At 38.6% G+C, this 25,609-nt stretch overlaps 1 protein-coding gene across 3 annotated transcripts in view; it reads right to left on the bottom strand.

Annotated features, from left to right (window-relative positions):
• Positions 1–25,609, bottom strand: part of GPC5 (glypican 5) — a 710,259-nt gene that overhangs the window by 346,031 nt on the left and 338,619 nt on the right. For all 3 annotated transcript variants that reach the window (XM_055542771.1, XM_055542772.1, XM_055542774.1), the window contains exon 4: positions 10,389–10,522. In XM_055542771.1, the coding sequence (XP_055398746.1) occupies positions 10,389–10,522 (134 nt within the window). The remainder of the gene's footprint in view (positions 1–10,388; positions 10,523–25,609) is intronic.

The raw sequence follows: 25,609 nt of genomic DNA, 5'->3' as shown, positions 1-25,609 counted from the left end.
ACAGCATCAGACCTTGCTTCTATCATCAGTCACAGCCACAACTGGGTATTGTTTTTGCTTTGGCTCCATCCCTTCATTTTTTCTGGAGTTATTTCTCCACTGATATCCAGTAGCATATATTGGGCACCTAACGACGAGGGGAGTTCCTCTTTCAGTGTCCTATCATTTTGCCTTTTCATACTGTTCATGGGGTTCTCAAGGCAAGAATACTGAAGTGGTTTGCCATTCCCTTCTCCAGTGCACCACATTCTGTCAGACCTCTCCACCATGACCCATCTGTCTTGGGTGGCCCCGTATGGCATGGCTTATTTCCTTGAGTTAGACAAGGGTATGGTCTGTATGATCAGATTGACTAGTTTTCTGTGATTATGATTTCAGTGTTTCTGCCCTGTGATGCCCTCTCGCAACACCTACAATCTTACTTGGGTTTCTCTTACCTTGGACGTAGAACCTTTAGAATATTGCAAAAATGACCATGTGGGACTTGGAGGCTAGATCATAAAAGACTCAGCAGCTTCTGCCTTACTTTCTCTTAGATTGCTTGCACTGAGGGAAACCAGCCACAACATGGTGAGAAAACTGAAGTGGTTCTGTGCAGAAGTCATTGTGACAAAAAACCAAGTCCTTGGGTTTCCCTAGTGACTCAGTGGTAAAGAATTTGCCTGCTAATGCAGAAGACACAGGTTCGATCCTTGATCCAGGATGATTCCACATGCTGCAAAACAATTAAGTCTGTGTAGCACCACTACTGGGCCCGTGGCTCTAGATCCTGTGCTCCTCATCAAGAGAAGTCACTGCAATGAGAAGCCCTTGCACCACCAGAGAGTAGGCTTCCGACAGCTAGAGAAAAGCCTGTTCAGCAATGAAGACTCAGCACAGCCTAAAATAAATAAATACATTAAAAAAAAAAAAAAAGAAAGAAAGAAGCCTCCTGCCAATAGCTATGTGTGAATGAGCTCTCTTGGGAGATAATCACTCCAGTCCCACTCAAACCTTCAGACTGACTGCAGCCCCAGCTGACTTCTTGAAAGCAATCTCCAGAGACCCTGAGCCAAAATCCCAGTTAAGCAGCTCCCAAATTGTTGACCCACAGAAAGTTATGTAATAAATGCTTATGTTACTTTAAGCCACTAAGTTTGGAATGATTGGTTAGGTAGCAATACATAACCAATAAAGAAGGCTCATATGTGTTGAGGGAAATGCCCCAGATAATAAGGCAGCTGTGCATTATCTGCAGCCAGGACACAGTGGCCAAGAAGCAGGTAAAATGACCAGGCAAAGGGATGCGAGCAGGGCATCAGCAACATTCACGGCCTTAGTTACCTTTCACGTTAGATGTTTCCATCAAACCCTTCATGCTACTTAATGGAGTACCATGTCATAAATGTAATCATGGCTTGGACATTTACAGTTTTAAAAATGTAGCTGGCAACAACTTGAAGTTCTAGACCTAGTGAAAATATTCTTGAAAAATGAAGGTAGTTTCAAACAACGGCTGAGAGAATTCATCACTAGTAATAAGCAATGAGAAATGAGTACTCAGGCTGAAGCAAAATAATTCTGGATGAACTCACGGAACTTAAAAAAAAAAAAGTACCAGAAAGAATATGTGAGTAATTACATGTAAATATTGACTACTTTTAGGGCTTCCCTGGTAGCTCAGAGGGTAAAGAATCTGCCTGTAATGCAGGAGACCCCAGTTCAATTCCTGGATTGGAAAGATCCACTGGAGAATGGATAAGCCACCCACTCCAGTATTCCTGGGCTTCCCTGGTGGCTCAGATGGTAAAGAATCCACCTGCAATGTGGGAGACCTGTGTTCAATTCCTGGGTTGGGAAGATGCCCTGGAGAAGGGAACAGCTATCCACTCCAGTGTTCTGGCCTGGAGAATCCACATGGACAGAGTCAGTGGGCTACAGTCCATGTGTTCACAAAGTCAGACATGACTGAGTGACTAAGCACAGCACAACACTGACCACTCAAAGACAAAATAACAAAAGTTCTTGGTGGTTGTTAAAATGTTGGTAGAAATAAGATTTGTTGACAAAAATAGCACAAATCCTAGTAAGAGAGTAAATGTTAGTCGCTCAGTCGTGTCCAACTTTTTGTGACCCCATTGACTGCAGCCCACCAGGCTCCTCTGTCCATGAGATTTTCCAGGCAAGGATACTGGAGTGGGATGCTATTTCCTTCTCCAGGGGATCTTCCAAACCCTAGGATCAAACCTGGGTCTCCTGCACTGCAGGCAGATTCTTTACCAATTGAGCTACAAGGGAAGCCACAGTAAGAGAGTAATGGAGTGAAACTGCTGAGGTGCTTAGATTGTTCAACAAAATGGTAAAACTTTTCATTTAAAGTAGAAGGTAAAAATTGAAAGTGCATACTGTGATCCCTATGAAAACCATTAAAAGAAGAATAAAGAAACACAAATCTAAAAAGCTATGAAGACAAGAAACAATAAATACCAGCTAAACTCAAAGGAAAACAAGAGAAAGCAATACAATATTGTAAAGCAATTATCCTCCATTTAAAAATAAACGAATTTTTAAAGAGAGAAAATAACCAAGACAAGAAGGTACATATTTACCAAAAAAAAAAAAAAAAAAAAAAAGAAGAAGGAAAGAAAGAAGGAATAAAGAAAAACATAGTGTAAAGGGAAAACAGATAAAAAGATGGTAGCCTTAAACCCAACTATTACTTCAGTATATTACATGTCAATGTAAAACGCTGTAGAACCAACCTAATATTGAGTCATTTATGTCAAGAACAAAACAGAGATGGTCAATGCAGATGTATAAAGGAAACTTAACCTAACCTTACAGGAATTGACAGCTCTTTTCATGAATTGGCAGAGGACACCAGCCAATCCCTCAAACACCAAGTCTTTTTATGCTCTCTCTGAACTTCCTGCTCCCCTAATTCAGTTACCCTAATCCAAATAAGAAAGAAGACCGTAGGCAACCAATTAGCTGAAAAAAAAAACAAATAATCTCCATATTTATCCATAAAATCCTCTAGTCTGTTAGCAACTCAGAACTCACTGCTCCCATAGCCTTGAGTTTCCAGTTTTGCAGGATGCAATTCTTGTAATAAACTCAACTTTCTGCCTTTTTTTCTTAATTCAGTACAGAGTTTGGTTTTTGACACCATGGACTAAATGTGCTAAGTCGCTTCAGTCACGGCCAACTCTGTGCAACCCCATGGACTGTAGCTAGCCAGGCTCCTCTGTCCATGGGTTTCTCCAGGCAAGGATACTGGAGTGGGTTGCCATGCCCTTCTCCATGGGATCTTCCCCACTCAATCATTCACGGGTGATTGAACTCGTGGCTCCTACATCTCCTGCACTGGCAGTCGGATTCCTTACAACTAGCACTGCCTGGGAAGCCCAAGGGCACAAGGGCCAATCTGCAAACCTGAGGCCTGATGGCAGCCTGTCACCTGAGGGCAGAGGATGCTGAGAACTTGACTGTAGGAGGCTGGAGAGCCATGGGGTCAAGATCTCACAGGGCCTATCAAGCCTTGGCCAAAACATCCCACTTAAAAAACAAAATCTTAATCATTGTTTAGTAAATACTGTTGGCTACCTCACCTCAAAGAGATCAAACTAGTTATGTCAAAAATGGTTATATAAATATAACCTCAAAAGAATTTTTTGAATAATGGAAAATATATAAATTAAACTCTTACTCTGCCACAAAGACCTCAAAACATACATGTTTTAAATCCTGTGCCATAAATCTACCATAAGTTTAAACAACAAAATTTTATTACAAGATATGCCAATAAAGAAACTAAGTCTAAATTATAACAATGTAATTTTAAAAGACTATGACTTATTTAGGGCTCCTCTTGTGGCTCAGCAGTTAAGAATATGGCTGCAGTGCGAGCCACAGGAAACACGGCTTCAGCCCCTCGGTTGGGAAGATCCCCTGGAGGAGGGCATGGCAACTGCTCCGGTACTCTTGCCTGGAGATGTCCAAGGACAGAGGAGCTTGGTGGGCTGCAGTCCATGGGGTCGCAAAGAATCAGACACGACTGAGGTGACTTAGCAGCAACAGCAGCATGACTTCTTTATATATAAAAACAGTTTTAAGGTTTTAGTAAATAAAATAGTGTTTATTTTCATTTACATGGTAAGACAAAGACACTGCTGCATTTTACAAACTATATCAGATATAAGCAAATTTCCCAGGGATACCTCCTAAGAAGGTGGACTCTAGTGTATATGAGTTTCACCAGGTACAGCAAGCCTCTTACCAGAATGGCTGTACAAGGGCACCATACGATGACCCACAGAGACAACCCAGTCCCATGAACAGACTGACCATTAGAAATGGAGTATAAAAAAGTAGCCATATACAGCATTATAAACATATCTTTGACTGAATCAGTCTTTGTATTCAATATAACTTTCATCAAAACTCAAGATTAGAAAATATATTTGAAAAAATAAATTCCACAAACATCTAAGAAAATTTTGTAAAAGAGTAAATAAGAGAGCTCACAAGATTAACAAAATCTTTAAGAGCAAAAGAAAAAATAGAAAATAAAAAAGGAAACAGCAATTTCATAGAGAGCTTAAAAGAGGTCAGTGTATCTATCTTTGGGAACTTTGAATGAGTATGAATCTTTTTAAACAATTAGCTAGAAAAGGAAAATGATAGATTGTTTTAGAGCATCCCTTGAAATCTGCCTCAGAACTGAAAACTTAAGCTGTAACTTTACATCATATATGGCATATATAAAGATGTAGTCTCTGCATATATTAATGTGAGAAACAAAACTATAGTGCTAGTATGAAAAACAGAATATATATTTTTCAATTGATGCAGGAAAGACATTTTTATACAAGAAAAATATTTTGTAAACTTAAGAATTTTTAACAAAGATCACTTTAGACTAAATTACCCATAAACTCATTTTTTTTACATTTAACTAAAATATCATCTTAGATAGAACATGTTTTCACAGTTTAAAACTAATATACAATATACAGAACATAAAAAAACTCCTACAAATGGATAAATTAAATTTTCAAAGGAATCTTGTAGGAAATTGAACAAACAGAGGAAAAGGAAATTCAGAGAAGACAGAAAAACAGAATTGTAGGAAATGATTAAAAATTTAAAACTATATTAGTTTGTATTAGTTAACTTATATAATTAAACTTTACTTGTTAACATATGAGCAATAAGAAACTAGCTCACCCATGAAATAACAGTGGGATGTGAATTAACAAAAAAAGACAGTACAAGAAAAAAAAAAATCCTTGGAAATTAAAAATTAAAAAATGTCATTTTATTTAACACAAAAAATGGCCATCCTAACCCTCATCTCAGCCTCCACATACCTTTACTATAGTAATAGTAAGGCTGGGTTCTCCTGAAAAGATCCCTGCACAAGTCCAACCTTTAAACAGCATAAATCTTCCTTCATGTCGTCCCTTAAGGGACCTGTGGCCTTTTTGCTTCCCAGGAATACATACCAGCTGTCAGTTAACTATAATCCCAAAGACCCAGAATGCCATTCTACTCTCTCCATCTGACTGGGGCTTACAGAGGTCAAGGGAATTTAAATTTTAGGCTCACATTGGGCCAAGTGAGTCCACAGAAGTTTGTCTATTTCACACTTCAGAATATGTTTTTAGAAGACACACAGTCCCCATACTGGTTCCTCAACTCATGGAGCAAGGGCCAAACTGAAGTCCCTAAAACTACCTCTTGTACAGAAATAGTAAAACAAAGGACTATTATATCTGTACTGGTTCTGATACCAATTCCAGTAGAGAACTGGTATAAGAGAGGATACCAATTGGTAGAGAGGAAGTAGGGGACTCCACAGCAGCAAAAGTGATTTTTCCACAGCAGCAGGGTGTCTGAAAATCCACCTCAATTCTGACACTATATACTCAGAAATAGCATCAGATTCCACAAATTAATAGTTCAGTCCTATAAGATGGTGCCCCCTACCATCACACACACATACACACACACTTCAGATGGCAGTCTCAAGTCCAGGTTGTCACCTGTACTTCTGACCAACTGGCTATAAATCACATGTTGCATGATCTCCTCTCCTCTTGGATTTGATTCATTTTCTAGAGCAGCTCACAGAACTCTAAGAAATGGTTTACTTACTAGGTCAGCAGTTTATTATAAAAGGATATGGCTCTGGAACAGCCAGATGGAAGAGCTACACAGGGCAAGGTGCTGGAGGATGGAACATACAGCTTCTTTTCACTCTCTCCTGGCAGGCCACTCCCCCAGCAGTTCCAGGTGTTCACCAGGCAGGATGCTCTCCAAAGCACCTTCTTTGGGGTTTTACAGAGGCTTCATTACACAGCTGTGACTGATTAACTCATTGGACACTGGCAATTGAGTCAACCCTGTGACCCCTTCCCCCTCACCAGAGTCTGGAAAGTGAGACTAAAAGTGAACCTTCAGCAATTTCCCTGCTCCATCCAGTGGCTAAGATTCTGTACTTCCACTGCAGAGGGTGTGGGTTCTATTCCTGGTCAGGGACTAAAATCCCACATGCTACTCAGCCAAAAAAATAAAAAAGAGAGAAAGAGAGAGCTTTGTGTTTAAAAAATTCCAACCTTCTAATCACATGTTGACTTTCCAGATAACCAGCCCCCATACTTAGGTGGGATCCAAAAGTCACCTCATTAAGAGAACAAAAAATAACATTCTGCTTTCATCATAGGAAGATCCAAGCATTTTAGTAGTTCTATGTCACAAATGGTGTCAAAGAACAAATATATATTTCTTACCTTATATCACACTACCACAATATGCTCAGGGAATTGCTCAGTTTAGGGTCATGAAGCCAGGAAAAGTGTAATAATGGTGATCCTAACACCTCACCACTGACTTCACTTGCTCGGCCTGTCTGTGTGCATTGGGTGGCCATGGAGAAAGGTTGGATTATCATAACCAGAGTCAGACAGTGACTCCAATTACATGCTCCTTTGCATGTGTTGTCTGCTAGAGCAAATCAAAACATGTCCTGCCACCTGCTATCCAGCTAATGATTTGACAAATGCTCTTCTCTCCTTACCAATTAGTAAGGACAATTAGAAACATTTCACTTTCAGCTGGCAAGAACAGTTACTATTAGACCTCAAGGCAATTCTCCCACTCCATGACAGACAAGAGCCACAATCATCCAGACATCCTACAGGACACCAAGCTGATAATCAAATATTGATCACATTATCCTAGATAACTTAGTAGACAAGTGAATGACTCTGATGGGGAAAATATTGACATTTTGAGTGCTTGACAATTCAGCAGGGTTTCTAAATCTCTAGTAGTCTAAATCTAATTGTGATATTCTTCTAATTTAAAAGGCAAATCTCTGCACAGATAACCTAGAGCACAGGAAGAAGCACAGACATTTTTGGATCCCTTTGCATGTTAGAGAAAACATATTACACATGTATTACAACATAGCATGCTGCTATAATGCATTTATAAGATATCACCAAGCTGCTCAGATGTTCAGTCTAGACTACTTAGTTCATTTATTCAATGGTAACTGAAGTATTGGTGGCAAATAAACATGTTCTGCAGAGACTCCTGAAAGCCCCATTAGAAAAATCAAAGTATAGACATCAAGAGTTTTGGAGTAAAGTCATTTTTTCTTTTATTGAACACTATTTTTGGTTAGTTGATTGGCTGATCGGTTGGTGGATCTGTCACTCAGTATGTTGGTCAACTGGTTGGTTTACAACTGGACTCTGACAGAAACTGCATATTTGACCATAAGCCAGCAAGTGACTCTGCGACCTGAGATGCCCATGAGGAGCTAAGTGCTATCTGATCTGCCAGGCTATAAGATCAGGCTTGTATTAAAGCAATATAACATCAAGGGGAAGTGATCTACTGGAAATCAAGCTCAAGCAGATGGGAAAATCACAAGATGCCTGGAAGATAGCCCAGACTCAGTAAGCACCTATTCCTATGCTGCCCCATCTACTTCAATCAAAATTTATGACCTCAAGGGGAAAGATCAGTTGATGAAAGGTAAATAAAATTCAGGTTGTGAAAGGAAAATCAAAATGGTATTTCCAACAGAGCTTTCTAAAATGGAGCCAGGAGTCTGCTGAGGAAGTGTGATGTATGCATATTTCAGCCTGGATGGAATCTGACCTTCAACCACATATTGTCTTAATACAGGCACCCAAAATATCTGCCCAATGATACTCATCTCATCCTTACCCCAAATAACTCATGTCAGACTATCCATTGATTGAACCTGAAAATAAAATAGAATTGAATCCTGAATAGTCCTTAAGAATAAATATTTCCTTTCTTTCATCAGAATCAATCATAATGATTTCCAGACAACTTTAACAACCTTGGTGGCTTTTGTCTTTATAAGCCCCTGACTCTTTGCCCACCTTCAACAGTTTCATCTGAATCTGTGTCTCTGGAATTGCAATTCTTAAGAGCAAAATAAACTCTTTTCTTATTTGCAGCCTTCTGCACTGTTTGGTTTAAAAAGTCTACCTTACGATAAGAAAGGATAAATAAAATTCAGGTCTAGTTAATGGATGCTGCTCTCTGCTAAGTCACTGCAGTTGTGTCAGACTCCTTGCAACCCAATGAACTATAGCCCCTCAGGCTCTTCTGTCCACAGGATTCTCCAGGCAAGAATACTGGAGTGGGTTGCCACACACTCCTCCAAGGGATCTTCCCAACCCAGGGATCAAACCTACTTCTCTTATGTATCTCCCATTGGCAAGCAGGTTCTTTACCACTAGCGCCACCTGGGAAGCCCCTGTTTATGGATAAGTCTCCACAGTATATAGGCCTCAAGCAGAAATATACTATCACAGCAATTAAGTTCCATTCAGGAGTGGCAATAAAAATGTGTAAAAATCAAATGCTAAGTAGGCTCAAGTGCAGGATCTCTGGTTGTTCAAGAAATTAACCTATGATGAGCTTATGCTTATTCACAGGAAATGGCTAATGGTGACTGACCAGTCAAGAGCATAGAAATAGAGAGTTTGCAAGACTGGTGACATAGAGGTCTACTCAATGACTTAAAATACTTTCCATTTAGATAAGCCCGCTCATTGCTCTTGAGTCATTTTGTAACATTTCACCTGCATGGTCTTAGTTTGCAAGGGAATAAACCATGTTAAGTATTGGGTTTTGTCTTGGTTTTCTAGTATCAAGGTCATTTTGGTGGTGAAACTGCCATAACCTTTAGGAACACTGGAGTGGGTTGCCATTTCCTTCTCCAATGCATGAAAGTGAAAGTGAAAGTGAAGTCACTCAGTCATCTCTGACTATTAGTGACCCCATGGACTGCAGCCTACCAGGCTCCTCCATCCATGGGATTTTCCAGGCAAGAGTACTGGAGTGGGGTGTCATCGCCTTCTCCAAATCTATGTAAAACACTGAATTCTCCAAAAGGCATTGTTAGAAATAATTGTTTGAATTAATAAACAAATACATAATTCTGAATTTCAGTTCAATTAAAAACTACTGAGAAACTAATATTTGCCATTGTACTGGTCAATTGAATACCAAAACAAATGTTCCAGTATTAAACAGTTTTTAGTTTAATCACCAATTAACCAAAAGGATACTAATGAAGGCTTTAATTTAACAAGTGAAATAATAACGGGCACAGTATAGAAATGTGAGTTACAGGAGCAAGCCACTAAATCAATGCTTATAATTTTGAGTCAACAGATGGAAATTTTCAGCATTCAAGATAAAAGGTATTGCCATTATTTTCTTTTAACAGATACCTAACATTCAGTAACATTTGTCACATCATTTATATGAACACTCTTTGTCTTGCATTCTGTCCAATATAGTAGTCACTAGTTACATGTAAAACTTTAACTAAAATTAATTGAAATTATGTAACATTAAAAATTCAATCATGTCACACTAGCCACATTTAATTTTTTTTTTTTTTGTGGTAAGATCACTTACCTACCATGAGATCTGCCCTCTTTATAAACTCTGAAGTATATAACTCAATATTGTTTACCACAAGGAGGGGGAAATAAGGAGTTACTATTCAATGGGCATAGTTTCAATTAAGCAAGATGACTGTCACAGATTGCTGTACTAACACTGGACACCAGCCACATTTGAAGTGTACCATGATCATATGTGTGTAAGGCAGGCCACATTGCATTATAAAAAAATATCCCTCATCTTAGGTATTTCGGTCTTCTGAGTTGAACCTGTCTTCCTAGTTAACAGAATAGGAGGAAGCGATGAATTTTAAAGGTAATTAATGTTGATCTTTTGTTTCTTCATTAGTGTATTTTGTTCTACTTAATTGAAAACATTCTATTCTCTTGTAAAATTAATGGCTTACTTTCTTTCTCTTTCTGGTTGTAAAACAAATGTCTTACTTTCTTCTGTTGGCAAGTGTCTCTTCACCGTTTCTTATAGAGATCTTCATTCCATGCTTCTCTTTGCTTCCATCAAAAGAACAACGGGGGCTTTGTGTGGGTGTTCTGACTGGACGGCCACAAATCTTATTTACCTTTTAAATAGAAAATATTAAAGACAGTTAGAAACCATGCTCCAGTCTTTCTGAGAATGTAATGTTTGCTAGAGTTTAAAGCAAAGACATGTTTTACTTACACCACAGTATTAACCTTTAAGACTTACAAAGTTTGCTAATTTTTAAAGTTTGTTAGTTAGTTCAGTCACTCAGTCATGTCCAACTCTTTGCGACCCCATAAATTGCAGCATGCCAGGCCTCCCTGTCCATCACCAACTCCCGGAGTTCACTCAAACCCATGTCGATCGAGGCGGTGATGCCATCCAGCCATCTCATCCTCTGTCGTCACCTTCTCCTCCTGCCCCCAATCCCTCCCAGCATCAGGGTCTTTTCCAATGACTCAACTCTTCACATGAGGTGGCCAAAGTATTGGAGTTTCAGTTTCATTATCAGTCCTTCCAATGAATACCCAGGACTGATCTCCTTTAGGATGGACTGGTTGGATCTCAATTTTTAAAGTAGAGGGAATCAAATTATCTATATAAAATGGCAATCATAATAAATTAATGCTATACACATTTATACAGTTTGAATGTATGCAAATGCAAAATACATGAATAAAAACATATATGCAAAATCAGAGAACTGCATTAATAAATTAGCCTGCTAGTATAAATAAAACTATTTAACCAAAGTAGTTATTATTTATGGTTTATATTCATATCATTGACTAATCACATACCTGTACTAAGTTTCTTAATAAAGTAATTTGCTATTGAACATGTGGTCCAGTTCTATGTGAGTTCTAAGGGTAGTTTTCTTCTTAAAATCTTTCTTAGAAAAGGCAAGAAATATGCTTATATGAGATTTCATTTTGTAATAGTTATATATCTTCTTTCTCATTCTAGTTTGCATTCAAGGGAGTTATTCATGGTTTATTTTAAAAAATTATTTATAGAACTGAAAATTTTACTTTTTAATATTACTTATCTAACAAAGATCTTCATATAACTTATGAAATTATCACTGAAAATTAAGTAATTAATTGGACACATTATCATGTAAAGCATCAAAAAAGATTCACAAGATAACTTACATATTCAAAAAGGCACAGTAGTATAGTTAAAAATACATAAAAGCATTGCCTCTGAATCAAGAGACTTTGGTTCTTGTCCTAATATATGCTTCTTAATTGCTGAGATCTTGATAACAGTGACAGACCTTTATAGAACTTGATTCTCTTATATGTAATATGAAGAACTTAGAATAAATTATTCTAAAGTTCCCTTACAGTGTAAATTTTTAAAAAAATTTCCATTAATGAGCATTAAAGTTATGCTTCACCTCATTTATTTAAACCATAATTATTTTGTTTCAATATGTGCAAAGAACATGTACTAGATGTTGTAGGAAATAAAAGATTAGAAATTTAAACTAAAAGAGCTGACAATTTAGAAGGAAAGAATAAAATCCTCCCATACATCAAAATGCATATGTACCTTAGAACAAGTCCTTGCCTTAACAGCTTCCAGCCCACCCTGCCAATGCAAAAACTTTAGAAAACCCTGAAAAAAGCCCTTGCCCATGCTTGTTTGGCCTCAGTCCTCCTGCCAAAGCCACTGGGCACACATGGTCAGCATAGGGACACTCCCAGACAAGACCTTACCTTCAAGAGCAGGAGAGGTAATTATTTCACCCAAATTATAGAGACAAACAAAAAAAAGCCAAACAAAATGAGAAGACAGAGAAATATGTTCCAAATGAAAGCACAAGATAAAGCCCCAGAACAACAACAACAAAAACCTCTCATAAAATGGAGACAAGCAATTTATTGAATAGAATGATTGAAGTTACATTCATAAAAAAGCACACCAAACTCAGGAGAGGGCTAGAGGAACACAGTGAGAATTTAAACAAAGAAATTGAAAATGTAAAACAAATATTATATGTAATATACATAAATATATACACACACACACAAACCTCATGGTAAGCAAAACTCTGAAATAGATCAGTTCAGTTCAGTCACTCAGTCATGTCCAACTCTTTCTGACCCCATGGACTGCAGCACGCCAGGCCTCCCTGTCCATCACCAACTCCTGGAGTTTACTCAAACTCATGTCCATTGAGTTGGTGATGCCATCCAGCCATCTTATCCTCTCTTGTCCCCTTCTCCTCCTGCTTTCAATCTTTCCCAGCAGCAGGGTCTTTTCAAATGAGTCACTTCTTCACATCAGCTGGCCAAAGGAGTTTCACCTTCAGTATCAGTCCTTCCAATGAATATTCAGGACTAATTTCCTTTAAGATGGACTGGTTGGATCTCCTTGCAGTCCAAGGGACTCTCAAGAGTCTTCTCCAACACCACAGTTCAAAAGCATCAAATCTTCAGAGCTCAGCTTTCTTTAGAGTCCAACTCTCACATCCATACATGACTACAGGAAAAACATAGCTTTGACAAGATGGACCTTTGTCTGCAAAGTAATGTCTGCTTTTTAATATGCTGTCTAGGTTGGTCATAACTTTCCTTCCAAGGAGTAAGTGTCTTAATTTCATGGCTGCAGTGTCACCATCTGCAGGGATTTTGGAGCCCAAGAAAATAAAGTCTCTCATTGTTTCCACTGTTTCCCCATCTATTTGCCATGAAGTGATGGGATTGGATGCCATGATCTTAGTTTTCTGAATGTTGAGCTTTAAGCCAACTTTTTCACTCTCCTCTCACTTTCATCAACAGGCTCTTTAGTATTTCTTCCCTTTCTGCCATAAGGGTGATGTCATCTGCATATCTGAGGTTATTGATATTTCTCATGGCGATCTTGATTCCAGCTTGTGATTCATCCAGCCCAGCGTTTTGCATGATGTACTCTGCATATAAGTTAAATAAGCAGGGTGACGATATACAGACTTGACATACTGCTTTTCCTATTTGGAACCAGTCTGTTGTTCCATGTCCAGTCCTAACTGTTGCTTCCTGACCTGCATACAAATTTCTCAAGAGGTAGGTCAGGTTGTCTGGTATTCCCATCTCTTTCAGAATTTTCCACAGTTTGTTGTGATCCACACAGTCAAAGGTTTTGGCATAGTCAATAAAGGAGAAATATATGTTTTTCTGGAACTCTCTTGCTTTTTTGATGATCCAACATGTGTTGGCAATTTGATATCAGGTTCCTCTGCCTTTTCTAAATCCAGGTTGAACATCTGGAAGTTCACGGTTCACATATCTTTGAAGCCTGGCTTGGAGAATTTTGAGCATTACTTTGCTAGCATGTGAGATGAGTGCAATAGTGCGGTAGTTTGAGCATTCTTTGGCATTGCCTTTCTTTGGGACTGGAATGAAAACTGACCTTTTCGAGTCCTGTGGCCACTGCTGAGTTTTCCAAATTTGCTGGCATATTGACTACAACACTTTCACAGCATCATCATTTAGGATTTGAAAGAGCTCAACTGGAATTCTATCACCTCCACTAGTTTTGTTCATAGTGATGCTTCCTAAGGCCCACTTGACTTCCCATTCCAGGATGTCTGGCTCTAGGTGAGTGATCATATTATCATGATTATTTGGGTCGTGAAGATCTTTTTTGTATAGCTTTTCTGTTTTGCCAAGAGAACGCACTGGTAATAGCAAACGGACTCTTCCAACAACACAAGAGAAGGCTCTACACATGGACATCAGCAGATGGTCAATACCAAAATCAGATTGATTATATTCTTTGCAGCCAAAGATGGAGAATCTCTATAAAGTCAGCAAAAACAAGACAGGGAGCTGACTGTTGCTCAGATCATGAACTCCTTATCGCCAAATTCAGACTTAAATTGAAAAAAATAGAGAAAACCACTAGACCATTCAGGTTTGATCTAAATCAAATCCCTTATGACTATACAGTGGAAGTGACAAATAGATTCAAGGGATTAGATCTGATAGACATAGTGCCTGAAGAACTATGGACAGAAGTTCATTGTATTGTACAGGAAGCAGGGGTCAAGACCATCCCCCAAAATGGCTGTAGAAACAGGCAAATTTGGCCTTGGAGTACAGAATGAAGCAGGGCAAAGGCTAATAGAGCAAAAAAAGAAATACCTACTGCCAGGGTCCAGCCCCGGTGGATCCAGGGAATTCGAAGGGGGGACGGCGTCAGCAATCAGGAAACAATAGCTTATTTAAATGTTAATTAAAGATATAAAGAGTGGTTAAATAGGGATATCTCAGTGAGAAAATTCAGTGGAGAAAAGAGTCTGAATAACTTGATTTACATGTAAAACCAATAAAACTCCAAGACAAGGAGTTTACACCATCCACGTAGGCCGCAGGCGTCCTCCCGTTCTCCCGAAGGAGAGGAGACACTAAGGCCTCCCAGGTCAGATCTTAGAAGCCCAGGCAAAATTAGTAGACTTGACGAGCCTCCACGCTCCAGATGGGAATTCAGCTAGAAGGTGAGAGAAAGAACGACATGGGGAGACCAAGCTTCGATGAACAAGGCCCGTAGCTTTATTTTCAACAGGGGCTTTTATACCCTAAGTTGCACATAGAGGATAATAGGGGGTGTGAAATCATGCAAAGTCAGCAGTCTTTGATCCTTATTGAGACCAGTCTTTCATTTCTGCAAATTTATCGTATACAAATGGTTTAGGTAATTTACATCATATTCTGGCCAGAAGGCCTGTTAACATTTTATGACTCTGACAAAGGTTTGTCAACCATAAGACTTATTTTCTCTAAGAGTAATTATTTTAAAGTTTGGCGCCATCCTCCGGTGTTAGATAAAGTTGCATTCCTGTAGGACAAAGGTGCAGTGGGTTTACACCAAAGGAAAGAATTTATTACCTTAAGGGTCTAAAGTTGTTAACACCAAGGCCACTACTTATTTTTTTTACATACCAACTATATTAATTAATACACTTCAAAGGATACAATACAGGGGATGTGGAAACTTGGCAGCAAGCATTGGCTCAACAATGAAATCTTCTACTAGTTCTATTCTGACAATTTCTAACTCTCCGAGAGGCTCTATACTATGTGAATATCTTAAGCTTCCTGTGCCTCTCGCAGTTGGGAGACTGTAAACAATCGTATGTGTAGCTATAGGAGTCCGGGTAAACCTGTCAGGCAAGTTAGAGAGCCATCTGAGGGGTTTGGATGTAAACACTCCTATTATGCCCAAGAGGCTAATTAGCCAGAGCTCTAAGTTGATTTCCTTCAGAGGAAAGGTCGTCGGGGATAGCCGTCCCCGTGACTGTCAGAGGAGCTGGTGAAAGTCATGAAGCAGTAAAACAGACAGACTCTGGTTTTGGGGTAGATGCTCAGGCAGGCCCAGAGGGGCACCCCTCGAGTTCTGGCTCGCCTTGCCCACCAGAACTCTCCCACATAACTTTGTTATGGGTGGGGACTCCAGTGCCGGCTCCCAGCAACATACCACCTGGACAGAAAATCAGTAGGCAAAAATTGGCCTTAAATGACAGATTAGACTAAATGTACTTAATAGATATCCATAGAACATTCCACCCCCAAACAGCAGAATACATATTCTTTTCAAGGTCACATGGAATACTCCCCAGGATATATCACATGCTTGGTCACAAAATAAATCTCAATAAATTAGAGAAAATTGAAATCATATCAAGCATCTTCTCTGACCACAAAGATATGAAACAAGAAAACAATTACAGGAAAAAAAAGAATTGAAAAAACACAAACACATGGAGACTGAATAATATGCTGCTGCTGCTGCTGCTAAGTCACTTCAGTCATGGCCGATTCTGTGTGACCCCATAGACAGCAGCCCACCAGGCTCCCTCGTCCCTGGGATTATGTAGGCAAGAGTACTGGAGTAGGGTGCCACTGCCTTCTCCAATAATATGCTACTAACAACAAAAAATAAAAAGGTCAATAGAGAAATCTAAAAATTTCTTGAGACTAATCAAAACGAAGACTCAACTTTCCAAAGTCTATAGGATGTGGCAAAAGCAGTCCTAAGAGGGATTAGGACTATAGTGAGACAGGATAGTGAGACAGGATAGTGTGTCAGGCCTATCTCAGGAAATAAGGGAAATCTCAAATAAGCAATCTAACATGACACTCAAAAGAACTACAAAAAGAAGAAAAAACAAAGTCTAAAGTTAATAGAAGGAAGGAAATAATAAAGATCAGAGTAGAAATAAATGAGGTAGAGAACAAAAAGAAAAGATCAATGAAACTAAGAGCTGGCTTTTTAAAAAATCTGTATAAAATTGATAAACCCTTAGCCAGACTCATAAAAAAAGGAGATGGCCCAAATAAATAAAACTAGAAATGAAGAAAGTACCACTGATATCATAGAAATACATACAATCATAAGATAATACTACAATTATAAGCCAAAATTTGGACCATGTACAAGAAATGGATAAATTCCTAGATACATATAATCTTCCAAGACTGAATCAGGAAGAAACAAAAAATCTGTACAGAACCATTAATAGTAACTAAATTAAATCAGCAATTAAAAACTTTCCACCAAAGTTCAGAACAGATAGCTTCATAGGGGAATTCTACAAAACATTTAAAGAAAAGCTAATACCCATTCTTCTCAAATTATTCTGAAAAACTGAAGATAATGGAACACATTCAATATCATTCTACAAGACCAGCAATATCCTGATATCAAAACCAGACAGAGACATTACAAATAAAAGAAAATTAACAGGCCAATATCCCTGATAAACACAGAGGCAAAAATCCTCAAAAAATATTAACAGACTTCATTCAACACTACAATAAGATCATAGGTCATGATCAAGTGAGATTTACTGAAAGGATGCAGGGCTCCCCTGGTGACTCAGATGATAAAGAATCCGCCTGCAATGTAGGAGACCTGGGTTCCATCCCTGGGTTGGGAAGATGCCCTGGAGAAGGGAATGGCTACCCACTCCAGTATTCTTGCCTGGAGAATCCCATGGATAGAGGAGCCTGGCAGGCTACAGCCCATGGGGTCACAAAGAGTCTGCTGCTGCTGCTGCCAAGTCACTTCAGTCGTGTCCGACTCTGTGTGACCCCATAGACGGCAGCCCACCAGGCTCTGCCGTTCCTGGGATTCTCCAGGCAAGAACACTGGAGTGGGTTGCCATTTCCTTCTCCAATGCATGAAAGTGAAAAGTGAAAGTGAAGTCGCTCAGTCATGTCTGACTCTTAGTGACCCCCTGGACTGCAGCCTACCAGGCTCCTCCGTCCATGGGATTTTCCAGGCAAGAGTACTGGAGTGGGGTGCCATCGCCTTCTCCGCACAAAGAGTCAGACATGACTAAATGACTAAGCATAGCACAGATACAGGATGATTCAGTATCCACAAATCAATTAACGTGATACACCAGATTAACAAAGGAAGGATAAAAATCACATGATCATCTCAATAGATACAGAAAAATCATTTGACAAAATTCAACATCCATTCGTGACAAAAACTCAATAATGTTGGTATAGAGGAAACATTTAGTTAGGCATAGTCAGTCAGTCTCTGATGTGTCCAACTCTGCAACCCCATGGGCTATAGCCCAACAGGTTCCTTTGGCCATGGAATTCTCCAGGTAAAAATACTGGAGCAGGTTGCCATTCCCTTCTCTAGGGTATCTCCCTGACTCAGGGATCAAACCTGGGCCTCCCACATTGCAGGCAGATTCTTTACCATCTATAGAGGAAACATACCCCAACAAAATAAAAGCCATTTATGATAAACACACAGCTAACATCATACTCACCAGTGAAAATCTGAAAGCTTTTTGGAAGTCCTAGTGACAGCAATCAGACAACAACAACAAAAATGAATAAATAAAAAGTCATCAAATTGGAAGAGAGTAAAACTCTCACTATTTGCAGACAACATGATATTATACATAGCAAACTCTAAAGACTCTACCTAAAAGCTATCAAAATAAATGAATTCAGTAATGTCACATGATACAAAATAAATATACAGAAATTTGTTGCATTTCTATACATTTATACTGAACTATCAGAAAGAGAAATCAAGAAAATAATCCCATTTGCAATGACATCAAAAAGAATAAAACACCTAGGAATAAATTTAACCAAAATGATGAACGACTTGTATTCTGAAAACTACAAGACTCTGATGAAAGAAATTGAAGACAACACAAATAAATGAAAACTATTCTGTGTTCATGAATTAGAAGCACTAAAATAATTAAATACTCAAATATTTACAATAGCCAAGACATGAAAGCAACCTAAATAAGTATCCATCAATAGATGAAAGGATAAAGAAGATACAATATATAGAGGTGACCCTTCAAAAATATGGGTGTTAGGGGCACCAAACCACACAGTCAAAAATCCACATGTAACTTTAAAGTCCACTCTGTGTATCCACATTCATGGATTCAACCAACTGTGGATATGGTGGTGCTGAAGTACATGTTTATCAAAAGAAAAAAAAAAAGCCCTCACATGCATGGATAAAATCCACATATACGTTAAAACCTATGTTGTCCAAGAACTAGGTGTACAACAACTGTATATACAATGGACTATTACCTAGCCATTTTTAAAAAGAATGAAATCTTGCCATTTGCAACAACATGAATGGATCTGGAGGGTATAGAAAGAGATAAATACTACTCTTTCACTTATACTGACATATAAAAACAAAACAAACAAATATAACAAAATAGGAACAGACTGAGATATAGAGAACAAACTGGTGGTTGCCACAGGGGAGGCAGTTGGGGGTGATGGGCAGATTAGATGAAAGGGATTCTGAGTACAAACTATCTGTTCCTACATGACTGTGACTGCATATCAGGTCAAAGGCTGTGATGTAGAGCACAGGAAATATAGTCAATAATATTAACTTTGCATGGTGTGTAGTCTATAAAAATATTGAAAACACTATATTGTACACCTGAAACTAATATGGCATTGGAAGTCAATTATACTTCAATAAAAAAGAAAATGAAATAAAACTGTAACATGTAGAAAATGAACAGAATAATTCTGGGGTGTTTAGGGAAGAGATTCAGTAGGTGATGTCTTAATAACAGACTAAAAGATAAAACTAGAAGTTGGTCAGGTGGACAAAGTGGGAAAGCTCCAGAAGAGAGTAGAAAAGCAAAGAGGTGTATAACAACATGTTTCAGAGAACAAAGGTGACACCTAAAAGATGAGATAAGACACAAAAATGTAAGGTAAGACCTTAGAAATGAGGGAAGACATAAAAATGCCATATATGTGGTGATGGATGTTAATCAGACTTATTGTGGTAATCATTTCATAATATATACTATTATCAAGTCATATGTTGTATACCTGAAAATAATATAAAGTTATACATCAATTATATATCAGTTCTTCAAGATGCCATAATATGTCTTGGATATCAAGCTAAAAATTTTACTTTAGCAAATGGAAATCAGGCAAAGTTTCAAAGGTAGGAAAATGTAGCTTAATGATCTACACAAGAAAAATCTTTATAACAGCAGTTTGCAGGTATGGAGACCTAGGTCCTCCCGTAGAACACTAGAGAAAGGCTGGGACTCAAGGTCAGCAGCAGAAGTGCTGAAAAGAAGCAACAGATATAAGAAGTAGACAGGAGGGACAGATTGTAGCTTGGAGATATATAATAATTAGATATAGAATGTTTCTGAACAAAGAAAAATGGTGGAAGGTGCAAGGAAAATCTTGATAGAGATAAGTGCAAGGAAACATCAGGCTGACATCAAAAATGGATAAAAATTTGGTTTGCCTGCAAAGGAGAAAATATGAAGGATTGTAGTAAAAGGAAATTAAGTTTGAAGGGTAGGTTGGAGTCATATCTTGGAGGTTTAAAATGACAACCTAAGTTTCATTTATTAAACAAAACCTCTGATAGCTATTGAATGGAAAAGTAAAATGCTAGAGCTGATACTTAGCAATGAATCTGACAGTTGGACTAGAGAGAGAGACCTATTAAAGGCGAGTGACCTGTTAATAGATTCTAAAGTTTGAAGGCTCCTAAAGTTCCATCCTAAAGGAAATCAGTCCTGAATATTCATCAGAAGGACTGATGCTGAAGCTGAAACTCCAATACTCTGACCACCTGATGGGAAGAACTGACTCATTGGAAAAGACCCCAATGCTGGAAAAGATCGAAGGCAGGAGAAGAAGGGGACGACAGAGGATGAGATGACCAACCTGATGTACATGAGTTTGAGTAAGCTCCGGGAATTAGTGATGGACAGGGAAGCCTGGCATGCTGCAATCCATGGGGTTGCAAAGAGTTAGACACGACTGAGCAACTGAACTGAACTGAAAGTTCGAAGGAAAGATAATTTTATTCTGAATGACAGTAATGACAGTATCCATAACAAGAAGGATTCATGAATCATATACAGACAGAAGAGAAGAAAAATCAACAGGTTTAAATCCAGAACACTGACAATACCAAATGATAGCGGGGATGTGGAGCAACAGAAACTCTCATTCTTTGCTGTTGAGGAAGCAGAAGGGTATAGTCCAGTTTGGAAAATAATTTGGCAGCTTCTTACACTTTTATCATATGATCCAGTAATCACATTCCTTGGAATTTACATTAAAAACTTATATCCACACAAAAACCCACACACAGATGTTTATAGCAGCTTTATTGAGATTGCCAAAATTTGGAAGCAACCAAGTTGCCCTTCTGTAGGCAAATGGATAAATAAACTGTGGTCCATTCAGACAGCAGAACATTATCCAGTGCGAAAAAGAAATGAGCTATCAAACTGTGAAGACATAGAGAAAACTTAAATGCCCATCACTGAGTGAAAGAAATTATATTGAAAATGCTATATACTGTATGATTCCAATTATATGGCATTCTGGAAAAGGCAAAACTATGGAGTCAGTAAAAAGATCAGTGGTTTCCAGAAGTGGGAATCAGCAGGGGCCAGGGGGCAGGGGTCAGGTGGTGAATGGAGAAACACAGAGGATTTATAAGGCAGTGAAAATTACTCTGTATGGTACCGTAATGGGAGATACATGCCACTACGTGTGTGTGCTTAGTAGTTCAGTCGTGTCTGACTCTTTGAGACCCCATGGACTGTAGCCCGCCAGGCTCCTCTGTCCATGGGGACTCTCCAGGCAAGAATACTGGAATGGGTTGCCATGCCCTCCTCCAGGGGATCTCCCAAACCCAGGAATCAAACTCAGGTCTCCTACATTGCAGGCAAATTCTTTACCATCTGAGCCACCAAGGAAGCCCATATGTCACTGAGTATTTGTCCAAACCCATAAAATGTAGAACACCAAGAGTGAACTCAAAACTATAGATTTGGGGAGACAGTGATATGTCGATGTAGGTTCATCAATTGTAGCAAATTTATCACTCTGGTAGAGGATTCTAACAATGGGAGAGGTTCTGCATATGTGGGGGCAGGGGCTACATGGGATATCTTTTTACCTTGTATTCAGTTTTGATGTAAGACTAAAATTGCTCTAAAAAAATAGAAAAAAAATTGTACAGATAAACCTAATTACAGGGCAGGAATAGAGACACAGATGTAAAAGAATGGATGGGTGGACATGGCAAGGGGCTGGGAAGGAGAGAATAAATTGGGAGATTAGGATTGACATATATACACTACCAAGTGTAAAATAGATAGCTAGTGGGAACTGCTATATAGCACAGGGATCTCAGCTAAGTGCTATGTGGTCACCTAGAGGGGTAGGATGTGGCGGGGTGGGGTGGGGAGGGAGATCAAAGAAGAAGGGGATATAGAATATTCTATATATAGGGTGTACAAATAATGATTCACCTCATTGTACAGCAGAAACTAACAAAACATTGTAAAGCAACTATACCCCAATAAAAGAAATAAGGTTTATTTTGAAAAAATTCAACAGTACTTAATAAATTACTGAAAGCGAGAAGTTAAGGATATGTAAGGTCAAGGTATTAAAAAGCTCAGAGTGAATTTTCCATCACTGAAGCTGAAAAACAGTGATAGTGGAGTGTAAATATATTAACAAGGTGTAAAATATCCATTTTTAAAGGCAGAAAGTATCTTCACTGTCAACAACTCCTAGTAACAAAAACCGAGGGAAGACAGTATAAGTTGATGGTGGAAATGTCAAGAGTAACATCATTTGGTGACACAACAGAGATTTTGACATAAAAGAAAAGAGTGAAAGGGAAACAGATTGCAATCATGATCCCATATGATAAGCCACAGAGCTCTAGACAAGATATGAAACTTCTACAAATCACAGTTTTCTCATTCTTTAAACTTAAGAAAATTATACCATTTTACAGTTATCAGTTAAGGAAAATCTTATCTTGCCCTGTCCCTTTCATGTTGGACCCCAGGGCATAACTCTACTGAACATATTTCCTAGGAAGGCAGATGGAGACAAGAAACCATCAGCCTCAGAAGATTTTTATTCCCATTGCTGCTGCTGCTGCTAAGTCACTTCAGTCGTGTCCGACTCTGTGCAACCCCATAGATGGCAGCCCACCAGGCTCCCCCATCCCTGGGATTCTCCAGGCAAGAATTCTGGAGTGGGTTGCCATTTCCTCCTCCAATGCATGAAAGTGAAAAGTGAAAGGGAAGTTGCTCAGTCGTGTCCAACTCCTAGTGACCCCATGGACTGCAGCTCACCAGGCTCCTCCGTCCATGGGATTTTCCAGGCAAGAGTACTGCCATCTTTGCAATTTTTTACAAGTATAAAAGAAAATATACAAGTCATAGACCTGTAAGTCAGTTTTAATTGCATCCAAATCTTTCCCAATGGCTCAGCAGGTAAAGAATCTGCCTGCAATGCAGACACAAGAGACGTGGGTTCAGTCCCTGGGTTGGGAAGATCCCCTGGAGAAGGAAATGGCAACCCATCCCAGTATTCTTGTCTGGAAAATCCCATGAACAGAGGAGCCCAGTGGCTACAGTCCATGGGGGTTGCAAAGAGTTGGACACGACTGAGCAACTAACACAACACTTCAAAGACACAAGTGTATAAAGCAGATTCCAATACATATAAATACATTTCAGAGCCCTTATATGTGTTGACTTGCTATCAGGGAGTTCCACTCCACACTTTACTGAAAGGGAATGGAAAACCATCTGTTACTAGCACATTAACGTGTCACCTTAGCTCCCCTGAGTAAGCCGACTGGGGTAGACCATTTTAATACTAGCACCTTCTTGCTTTTGAAAAAAAACTGTTCACACTTACTTTGACAATTTTTCAATTTTGACTTATACTGCAATTTCCTCATTTTCCCCACTGGTCTCTACCGTTCTCCTCTGCAATCAATCTGAACTGTCTTGGAAAAAAAAATGTTTCTGCTCCTAATGCTTATATACTCCTACTTTGAGTTTCATCTCTGGTTTCCCACAGATTTTCATTTCCCATCTCACCTTAAAATGACCATTTTAGTTGCTTCTACCCCTTATCACTTCTCCCACTCTGCTCAAGTATTCGCTTCAACAACTCCTTGTCACTTAGCTGACTTCCTTCATTCTCACTGTAATCATGGCATTACATACCAAAGGGTAAATGTCTCTTTACAGCCTCCCTCTGTTCACTGTCTTATTCAAATCATCAAAGCTTTTTTTTTTTTTACTGATTTTTAAAAATATACATTTATTTATTTTAATTGGAGGCTAATTGCTTTACAACATTGTAGTGGCTTTGCCATACATTGACATGGATTCGCCACGGGTGTACATGTGTCCCCCATCCTGAACCCCCCCCCACCTCCCTCCCCATCCCATCATTCTGGGTCATCCCAGTGCACCAGCCCCCAGCACCCTGTCTCATGCATCGAACCTGGACTGGCGGTCCTTTCACATATGATAACATACATGTTTCAATGCCATTCTCCTAAATCATCCCACCCTCGACATCAAAGCTTTTAACTAATAAACTCAAAAAGCTTTGTAAGAAACAAATTGTTCATTTTCATTTGACTTCCATCAGGAGAGCCTCCATTCATTCTGCAATGATCTTTAAAAATGTTTTTTACTAATAATAAAATTAAAAGCAAAAATGTTTAGCATACTTTAAATTGAAAAGCAATGAACATGAAGATACTCTGAGTATTTATTAAGTAATCTGTTTCAGAGGGTGATGCAAAGGTGGATTCTGCATCACTGGGTAGCCAACAGGTGACCAAATATTTTTCTTCAGGCTATATCTAGGATGGTTGGTGTTAAATGAGAACTGACTAAAAGAAATTACATAACGTGTAACTCTGCAAGCATGCTTGAAAACAGCAACAACAATAATAATAATAGATAAAAATGAGAAACAGGGTGGATTTGGGTCAAATGTGTTGTGCGTTGCGCTCTATTAAGTTAAAAGCTACTTTTAAACTATTTGAAGGAAACGTACTATAGGCAATATTTTCCAGTTTTAACAACAAATGTGAATTTATTAATTTTTCCTTTCCCAGTTCCCTATGATTCTCAGAAATAGTTTGCCAAAGTAGTGGCTGGTGTTTAGGGTAAAATCTGCTACCACAAATCAGGATGAAGCTAACTTTTCAAGACAGGAATGAAATCCATGGTTTTTGCTTTATTCCAATGAGGAAAAACTGAGAAAATATTTTTTTCCAGATCACAAGGATTTTAGAGGGGGACTTCATGCAAATTTCATTAAGTTTGGATTTCATTTTGCTGACTATCATAATGAATTCACAATTAGCAAGCAAAGGGACAGCATTATCAGAGCATCATCTTAGAAAGATTTGGCAGACAAGAAGATCTTTCCCATAGGTAAGACAAGAAAATATTAGAATCAACTTAATAGGAGCCCATGAAATCTGAGAAGAGGAGAAAGGGAAAACTCTTTTTTGAGAAGATTTAATGGGATTTGGCTACTGGTTGATTCACTATAAGAGATTTTTTAAAAGAAGGAGAAATAAAGCTGCTAGCCACTTTGAATCTGGCAACAAGGGTAATTGAAGATCCAATAACCAATATGTGGAAACTAGATGGTAGAACAAGTTAATTGTTCCTTAGAGCAGGAAGTGAATTCTAATTTAGAAGTTTGATTTGGGATAATTCTAAAAGGTGGTTCTAAATAGTATACTAGAGAAAAAGAGAAAGTTAATGATTAGAATTCTCTGCATAGAGCCAATAAAGCCATGAAAACTGACAAAATTATAAAATGTATATAGAATA

Source organism: Bubalus kerabau, chromosome 12 (assembly GCF_029407905.1).
Source record: "Bubalus kerabau isolate K-KA32 ecotype Philippines breed swamp buffalo chromosome 12, PCC_UOA_SB_1v2, whole genome shotgun sequence".
NCBI lineage: Eukaryota > Metazoa > Chordata > Mammalia > Artiodactyla > Bovidae > Bubalus > Bubalus kerabau.
This window is presented reverse-complemented; position numbering and strand designations above follow the sequence as displayed.